This window comes from Dipodomys ordii, unplaced genomic scaffold, assembly GCF_000151885.1.
Source record: "Dipodomys ordii isolate 6190 unplaced genomic scaffold, Dord_2.0 Scaffold1, whole genome shotgun sequence".
Classification (NCBI taxonomy): domain Eukaryota; kingdom Metazoa; phylum Chordata; class Mammalia; order Rodentia; family Heteromyidae; genus Dipodomys; species Dipodomys ordii.
In genome coordinates this window covers 24,192,140-24,201,850 of record NW_012267217.1, presented here as the reverse complement: position 1 = coordinate 24,201,850, position 9,711 = coordinate 24,192,140, and the positions used below count along the sequence as shown (strand labels likewise).

At 37.1% G+C, this 9,711-nt stretch overlaps 1 protein-coding gene across 1 annotated transcript in view; it reads right to left on the bottom strand.

Annotated features, from left to right (window-relative positions):
• Cog3 (component of oligomeric golgi complex 3) overlaps nucleotides 1-9,711 on the bottom strand; it is a 68,109-nt gene that overhangs the window by 50,226 nt on the left and 8,172 nt on the right. Inside the window, exons 2-6 of the mRNA XM_013010991.1 lie at nucleotides 7,703-7,849; nucleotides 5,101-5,162; nucleotides 4,639-4,642; nucleotides 3,825-3,917; nucleotides 1,700-1,831 (exon numbers count right to left, since the gene is read on the bottom strand). Of these exons, the coding sequence (XP_012866445.1) occupies nucleotides 1,700-1,831; nucleotides 3,825-3,917; nucleotides 4,639-4,642; nucleotides 5,101-5,162; nucleotides 7,703-7,849 (438 nt within the window). The remainder of the gene's footprint in view (nucleotides 1-1,699; nucleotides 1,832-3,824; nucleotides 3,918-4,638; nucleotides 4,643-5,100; nucleotides 5,163-7,702; nucleotides 7,850-9,711) is intronic.

Genomic DNA, 9,711 nt, shown 5'->3' with positions numbered 1-9,711 from the left:
AAAAAAAAAAAAAAAAAAAAACAGATAAGAAATAGTTAAGAACTGTCATCTCTCTCCCTTTATATTTAAGATTTATTGTATATTACTTGAATTTTGGCAGTAAACAGACCTAAATTAGAATTCATACTGTTATTTGTTGCATGCAAGATTAGACAAATTACTTAATCTCTGAGATACAGTATACCCATCTATTAGCATAATGCACTCACAAATCTTTAGTGAAGTGCAATAGTAAAGCACTAGCAGAGCAAGTACTTATTTAATGGACATTAGTTTCTTAAACTTGCTGATATATAGTTCAGCTGTCATATCAGATAAGAACAATGAGTATAGAAAAATGCAAGCCAAAATTACTGGCTTTGAATTATAGGATCAAAAACACTTTACAGGTTCATTATAAAGTGATCTGAAAAAATGAAAGAGCCTGGTGCCAGTAGCTCACAGCTGTAATCCTAGCTACTCAGAGGGCCGAGATCTGAGAATCGCAGTTCAAAGCTAGCCCAAGCAAGAAAGTCCATGAGACTCTTATCTCCAATTAACTACCAGAAAACCAGTGGCACTGTGGCTCAAGTAATAGTGCTACCCTTGAGCTGAAGAGCTGAAGGACAGAACCCAAGCCCCGTGTTCAAGCCCCATGACCAACAAAATAAATAAAACATATCCTTTATACAGTTTTTCTTAGAAAAGAACTATACTCAATGACTATCCTAGCTAATGCTACTCTTATTTTCTAACCTACATAAGAGGTTGTTAATTTTCTACTTAGCATATACTGTAACTTGTAACTAGTTTGTTTTCTTCTTTGCTTATTTCTGCTCCTAAACATAATCACAGGCAAAAAGCCTGAGATGTAGCTCAGTGGCTAAGCGCTTGCCTAGCAAGTGCAATGCTCTGGGTTCAATTTCTAGTTCCAAAAAAGAAAAAAATACAAAAAAAAAAATTAGGGTTAAAAAAGTAAGGAATGGCTGGGGATGTAGTTCAATGGTAAAGCAACTTCAGTTCAGTCCCCAGCACTATAAATAAATTATTCACCATTCAAACTGAGCCACTTTTATTATTCTGGAGTATCTTCTCCCAATATTTTCACAAGCAATTTAGACAAGAAATGACAAATAGCTTGTACCTTAATTTTTTTGTTCTGGTCTTGGGGCTTGAACTTGGGGACAGAGATCAGGACTGTCCCTAAGCCTCTGTACTCAAGGCTAGTGCACTACAACTTGAGCCACAGCACCACTTCCAGCTTCACCTGAGCAGTTTTATTGGAGAAAAGACTCTCACAGACTTTTCTGCCTGAGCTGACTTCGAACTGCCATCTTGAGACTCTTGAGTAGCTAGGATTATAGGTGTGAACTACCAGCACCCGACTAAAATCTGATTTTTTTTCTTTTGTCAGTTGTGGGGCTTGAACTCAGGGCCTGGGCACTGTCCCTGTGCCTTTGTGCTCAAGGCTACCTCTCTACCACTTTTGAGCCACAGGGTCACTTCCTCAATTTTTTTTTAATCAAATATCACTAGGTACTTTTTATACTGTTATATAACATTTGAAACTAAGACTATAATGGACCCTTTCTCCTATTATAATCTTAATAAAATATATATATAACATATAATGTTAATAAAAGGTATTTTGGAATTGCAAAGTACTAATTTCTAATGACTGTAAATGATACATGAATTGAAAAACAGTTACTCGAGATTAACTCACCCTTTTTAGTAGCTGATTTGTGAGGGTCTGTAGTGTATTCACAGTGTATGTCTTCATGAGGTGCAAAGCTTTAGAAAGACATTGTTTAAACTTCAGTAAGTATACAGGGTAATCTTTAAAATTAGGCTGTAAAAAAAAAAAAGATTTACAAAGAAGAAATAAACTTTAACCAAAAAAAAATAAGCTTAAATGGGGATGGGGGGGTAAAACTGGGAGAATAAGGGATGAGGTGACATTGTCCAAAATGAAATATACTCTTTAACTGACTTATATAACTGTAACCTCTCTGTCCATCACCTTTATAATAACAATTTTAAAATTTTAAAAAGCAAGCTTAAAATAAAAACATGCTGTCCTTTACGTAAAGCAATATATGAAGTTCAAAATAAAGGTTTACACAAAATGAATATCAGGATCCTGAAACATGTTGGATGCTGAGGGAGTGGGGCACAAGTAGACTGGAGAGGAAGCAGCACAGAAATGGAGGGTGGAAGAGTAGCAAATACAGTCATTATATTCACTGTACATTATGCAAAAGCTGAAATACCTAACTTGAAGGTATGAATGGAACTGGAAAAGACAGGGGAGTACAATGGAAAGGAGATATTGGTAAAGAGTGATCTGACTTGTGGAACTGAAACTCTGTGTACAACTATGTAAAATAAGTAGACAAATAAATAATAATAAATAAATATCATGAGCTGACTGAAGAGGATTACTATAACAACTTGGTCTCAGCCAATCCTCTGTTCCAACAACATGGTTATTTGCAGTTTTGACCAAAATATATTTTCAGTAACCCACAGACTTTGAGACTGATATATAAGGCCCTACAAATAAGGGTAAGAGTTAGGAGACATAAATAGACCAATAAGTCCTTGGGAGACAAAAAGCGTTATTAAAATCAAAGATTATGTCCCTTTCTCTCCTCCCAAGAAACCATTTCTATTTGTAAAGAAATACCTTGCATGTTCAGATATCCCCAGCTTACACTTTCAGGTAGGACAAAACTGACTCAACCAGAAAGGACCCTTTCTACTGTAGGGGAAGCCTCAGAAGCTGAAAGTACTTTTTTTATATTTTTATTATCTTTAAGTAGTTGTACAAGTTACCACTCAACAAAGCAGTTTATGAATACAGTGCATCTTGTTCAATGTCACCCCTTTCAACATTCCAACTCATTCCTCCCAACACATCCTTTCCCTCACTTTTCTTAATGGTGTAGGATACATGTTGAATTTTTTGCCATTTAATAAAGCAATTCATGAATACCAATGCATCTTGGTCTGTGTAACCCCTCCAACATTTACCCCCTTTCAATCCATGCTTTCCCTTATTTTTCTTAATTTTGTAGAATGTACAATAAATTCTTGACTGCATTCTCCTCCCCTTTTTCCCTTCATCCACCCCTTTCCCCTTGGCCCCACCCCCACCTCTTACAAGTACTCATTTCCTGGTGCTTATTTTGTTGGGCTTTGACTTAGTCTTTCTAAAGAATTATACTATTGGAGCTCTCTACTGAGTCTCTTTGAAGGCACTTTTTATACCATTCCTGAAAACAACGAAGACCTTATTGCTACTATTGTTCCACATGTGACAAATATTACATACACTCAACCCGCATAGAGGGTTGGTTGTAGGACCCTCAGGGATATCAAAATCTGTGAATTCTCAAGTCTCTTACATAAAATTGTATAGTATTTCCAAATAATCTATGTGTATCCACTCATATACTTTACATGAACTTTAGATAAACATCTGTAAATTATGTACAACATCTAATACAATGTGAATGTTATGAACAGTTGGCACATTGTATTTTCACAGAACAGTAACAAACAGCATATGCTATTTAGTTCATTTTTTTCCTAAGTCTTCCATTCAAAGTTCAGCCTGTGTGGCTGAATCCACAGATGCAGAAGCCATGGATAGAAGGAGTGACCATTTTTCCCACAGAAAAAAATTGTTATTTTATAGTAGAAGTTGTGTAACAGGAATGCTAAGATTTCTTAAAATCACATTGTACTGGAGGTATGGCTCAAGTGTTATAGCACAAGCCTAGTAAGCACAAAGCCTTGAGTTCAAACCCCAATACCACCAAAAAATAAATAAAACTTACATGAGATGAGATATACATTATACAATCATCTAATTTGGCCAGCATAGGTATAAATCCTTCACTATTCACAGACAACGTAGGAGAATTCAGTTTCTTCAAGTGGAAAAAAAGTTATTGACAAAAAAAGTAAAAGTTGAAAATTATGAATTAGAATTAACATATTTCCTTTTAGAGCTAATATAGTGTACTTGTATTTTTAACAACACATTTTAAAACTCATTAAAATTATCTTCAAAAGAGTCCATGTACAATAAACAAAAATAAAAAACAATACTGCTTTAATTCAGTTAATACCTATTAAACTTTAATAGAATCCTGTATAAACTAGCAAATCCTGTACAAACTGCACGAAAGTTGAAACAATACATCAAATACCTATCCTTACTTTTTACAATTTAATGTTTATGATAATTCTACTTTTGAATACTTGTAGGGCTCATATTATGCTTAGCATTCACATATGAAAATCAAGTATGTGGCTAGGAGTGGGAAGGAAGTGGCTCCACCATAAAGCACCTGCCTAAAACGAGGGTCTGAGTTCAATCCCCAGAACCACAAAAAGAAGTCAAATTATTATTAGTCAATTATTTATCTTGATTCACAAGTAGCATACCAATGAATACATCTCCACTGCACTCAACGCTAACTGGATGCTAGTTTTATTATTGTATTTATTACACTGTAATACTCATTATTTTAATGACATACTTTCATTATAATTACTGTAATTTATGAGTCAGAAAAATATAGAAATATAATTTACAGCAGCCTATATTAGCTATTAGTTAGAATTCTAGATACTTTATCGTGATACGTTTCTTCAAATTAAAACATGAGAATTTTTAATGTCATAACTCATAATCACAGAAAGATTAAAAATTGAGTATTTCTTCTCATAATGTTCACAGCTTACAGACAAGATTGCTGGAAAAGATAACCAACAAAGATATTTTAATAGTAACACAACTTAGGGCTGGGAAGGTGGCTCAGTGGTAGAGTGCTTGCCTTGCATGCCTGAGGCCCTGGGTTCAATTCCTCAGCACCACATAAGAAAAAAGAAAAAAGCCGGAAGTGGCGCTGTGGCTCAAGTGGGAGAGTGCTAGCCTTGAACTGAAGAGCTGCGGGACAGTGCCCAGGCCCAGAGTTCAGGCCCACGACCGGACCCAAAAAAAAAAAAAAAAAAAAACTTCTTTGCAACTTTATTTAAAGATACAGAGTAAGAAATGTTGAGATGACTAAAATTTAAATAGCTAACAAATATAAGAGCCACACATACCTATATTTAGTTCCTTCATCCTGATCCATCTGAGTTTGCAGCTTTGCAAACCACGAGAAAAACTGGAAAAAAAGAGTACTGTTATCAACCAAATTAAAAAAGGTAAGATGGAAAGTGACTACATGCTAAACTATGAATCAAATGGTAAGTACTACCTAAATTGTATTGTTTAGGTTCACTCATCAAGAATTGGGTTTAAGCATATATAATACATACACAATACTATATTCTAAGAAAAGAATTTTAAAAATATTGGTCATTTCCTGAGACAAGGAACAGCATTAAAGAAACAATATATAAAAAAATAAATGTTTTCCCCAAGTAACAAGCTAATACTACTTACTAGCTAGCTTGCCACCAATATGAATAGAATAGAGCTTTATACAAATATCATTATTATCTAATAAGAAATATAAAAATATAAACTCAAAAATAATATTACAGACATTTAAGAACATGGAATATTAAGAAATTGAGGGGCACTGGAGGAAAGAAAAGAAAGATGGAGGGTGAATGATTTTGAAATACATTGCAATTATGTATGAGGATAGCATAAGGAATCTCAATGACAGCTACTGATTAACAGAGAGGACAGGGAAAAAGCAGCATTCTAGATTTGCACAATGTAATATATCCACATGTGACACACAGTAAAACCCTTTGGTAGAACACACACTTTTAAAAAAAGAATGACAGGAAAGTAAAACAAGCACTGATGGAAGCTGGATACCAACAAAAGAGAAAGGGCTAAAAAGATTGTGAATAAGGATGACTATGGTTGAAATTGTTTTTAAATGTGGGGAAAGGGTTAAGGGAAAGTAAGAGAGGAGGTAAGGTTGATCCCAGCCCATTGCTTAGTGTGGAAATGTCACAATGAAACCTTCTTATACAAAAAGAACAAAGAACATGGCCTTTAACATTAGTCTGAATCTAGCCCTACCACACCAGTGTTATGGAAAATATCCATGATTTAAAATATGCAGAGTTGAACATGGTGAGACATACTTGTAATCCCATTACTTGGGAGGGGTTTAAGTTAGGCAAGCATAAAGGAGGTTTAGGTGATGATAAAAATGTATTATTACTTGATAGTGGCAGTTATACCAGTATACACTAGTCAAAATTCACCTAGCTGACACATAAAAACTGGTAACTCAATTCATCTTTTTTAACCTTTTAGAGAGTCATGCAAATTTAATATAGGAGATTTCATTTTCATTTCAGTCATGGTAAGATTCCTTGTCCAATTCTGAAGTAGAAGTCAATGTCAAGCATAAACTGACAAGTTGAACTGAAACCCCTCTGTACAATAAAAATAAATGTATAATTTTAAAAATCAAAAGTCAGTGCCAAGGATACAAAGGTCTGCATGTACACTGACTATCATTTAGAGAGCACTTAGTGTGTGTTGCCTGCCACACACCACATCTACAAGCATCAGCCCATTTAATTCTCATAAAGATCTTATGTTACATAAGATTAGGCACATGAGTTATTCTAGATGAATCCACAGATCAAGATTCTACCTAATAAGTAAGAAGGCAAAAGGGGCAGGGGTTTGGGAGTTTGCTCAAATGGCAGAGAATTTGCTTAGGAAGATTGAAGTCCTGAGTTTAAAAACCTCAGTCTCTCTCTCTCTCTCTCTCTCTCCTTCTCTCTGTCTCTCTCTCTCTCTCACACACACACAATCAACCAGTCTTACAATATACACATTAGAATGTCTTAACTTTTACTGCCAATATGACTGTGCATCAAATTGACTTAAAACAAACAGTCACTATGACCATGTGCACCTGATCATATAGAATAATTAATACATATTAAAAAGAACTCCAGGAAATGGAAACAAGAAGTTTTTCTTTGATGTTTTCTCTTCTGTTTGTACTGTTTGTTCCTCTACCTGTCTTTGGGAAGGCAAGAGAGGGGCACAGAAATAGAAGATATAGGGTGAATAAATGCAGCAGTGGTAGTCACTAGACATTCATTGTGTTGAAAATGAACTATACAATTTGTGAGTAGGGATAGAAAGGAAAAACTTGGGAGAGGCGAGGAAGGCCTGACATTGTCTAAAAAGAAATGCACTCAGGCTGGGAATGTGGCTTAGTGGTAGAGTGCTTGCCTAGCATGCACTCAGGACCACATAAACAGAAAAGGCCAGAAGTGGTACTGTGGATCAAGTGGTAGAGAGTGCTTACCTTAAGAAAAAGAAGCTCAGGGTCAGTACCCAGACCCTGAGTTCAAGCCCCAGGACTGGTTAAAAAAAAAAAATGCACTCATTACCCAATTTATGCAATTGGTAACCCCTCTGTACATCACCTTTATATAAATAACAATTTAAAAAATAAATTTTAGCCAGGTACATGGTGGCTTGTGCCTGTAATCCTAGCTAGTCAGGGAGCTAAGATTGCAGTCCAAAACCAGATAGGGCAGGAAAGTCTGCGAGACTCTTATCTCCAATAAACTACTCAGAAAAAGTCCAAAATGGTGCTGTGGCTCAAGTGGCAGAGCACTAGCCCTTAGAACAAAGAGGCTCAAAGACAATGCCCAGGCCCTGAGTTCAAGTCCCAGATCAGGCAAAAAAAACAAAGATACATTCATTTACCTGCTGTGCAGTCTCAATTCTTTCATCTCCCATTTCTAAGGAAGTGAAGCCTTTCAAGAGAATATCTTCTGTAGACTCAGGCACTACTGCAGCTGGCTCAGTGGACAGCAATTGGGATGTTAAACTGCACAAGTCATCCATTGGAAGCTTGAAAAAAGAAAAATATTTAAGCAACTTCAAAGTTCTCTGAATTTAACTCAAGATGTTTTTCATCTCAGTTGCTTTTAAAGATAAAAGGATATGAGATTAATAAATGTCATTTATACTAACACTTGTTAAATGCTACTCTCAAAGTGTAAACACAGACAGATACTGGTGGCTCAAGCCTAAAAACCTAGCTAGGGGCTGAGATTTGAGATCTGGGTTCAGGTTAGAGGCTCAAAGCCAGCCTGGGGCAAGAAAGTTAATGAGACTCTTACCTCTGATTAACCACCAAAAAGCTAGAAGTAGAGCTGTGGCTCACAAAGCACCAGCCTAGAGCAAAATAAAAATCTCAGGGAAAGCACCACCAATATCCCATTGTGTGATTAGTAAGGTATGATTCTGAGTTAGCTAGTAAATCTGTACTCATCCACACATTTTCTCACTTGAATCTCTTGTGAACAGAAAAAGCTGTTAAAAGTAGCTTGCTCTTCCAAGATTTAACACAAAAGCCTGACCAACCACACCCAAATGTTAGCCAATAAAATCTACTTTTTCCTATCAGTTCTGTCCACCGATACATCTCACCTACGCTCTCACTACAGATTTTGAAATTATATCAGAATGGAAAGGATTTCATAGGTTCCTATCAATTTCAGGAGAGCTCCAAGGACAAGACCTCAGTTTTCCAACACTACCTCTTAGTGCTTTCCAGTTCTCCACTACTAAACATAGTTAGAAACCGAACATGGTGGCTTATACCTGTAATCTTAAGCTACCTAAGAGATGGAGATCAGAAAGATCTGATCAAGGCCAGAACTCAAGGCCAGAATGGGAAAAAAGTTTATGATTTCCCCCTCATACCCCATCCCCATCTCAAGCATGTGTGTCATTCCAGCTACACAAAGCATAAATAAGAATACTGTGAGATCTGAAGGCAATCTGACTGTGGTATTTGTCGCTCCACTGACCATGAGGGTTACTGAGCTGATCTGGATGGCTAGGAGGGTGTCTCCCCTCTCCCTCATCGCTTCACCATTGTGCACTCAGTCGAAGAGGACAGACATAAAGAAGGACTACTTTTCAGTCAGAGGTATACAAGTAGCTGTGCTTCTCTGCAAGAACTGCCAAACAAATGCTCAAGAGGATCATGATCAGGCTGGCCCAGATAACTCAGGTATTAACTTACCTGAATAAAGTCCTATATACAAGCTGCTTTTAGCCTTTTTTTTTTGGGGGGGGTCCAGTCGTGGGGCCTGAAATCTGGGCCTGGGAGCTGTCCCTCAGCTCTTCAGCTCAAGGCTAGCACTCTAGGAGGCTGGGAAGGGAGGTGAAGGGTAAACAAAGGAGGCTGCAATGCTTGATAAGAAATGTATGCAATATCCTGCCCATGTAATTGTAACCCCTCTGTACAGTATGTTCACAAATAAAATAAAATAAAAAGGCTAGCATTCTACCACTTGAGCCACAGCACCACTTCTGGCTTTTTTCTTTTTGCTTATGTGGTGCTGAGGAATCGAACCCAGGGCCTCTGGCATGCAAGGCAAGCGCTCTACCACTGAGCCACCTTCCCAGCCCTTTTAGACCTAATAGAAAGGACAAAGTAGCCAGGCACCAGTGGCCCAGGCCTGTAATCCTAGCTACTCAAGAGGCTGAGATCTGAGGACTGTGGTTCAAAGCCAGTCCAGGCAGGAAAGTCCATTACTCTTACCACCAATAAACCACCAGAAAAAAACAGAAGTGGCACTGTGGCTAGAGCACTAGCCTTGAAAAACAGTGCCCAGGCCCAGAGTTCAAGCCCCACAACTGACAAAAGGAAGGAAGGAAGGAAGGAAGGAAGGAAGGAAGGAAGGAAGGAAGGAAGGAAG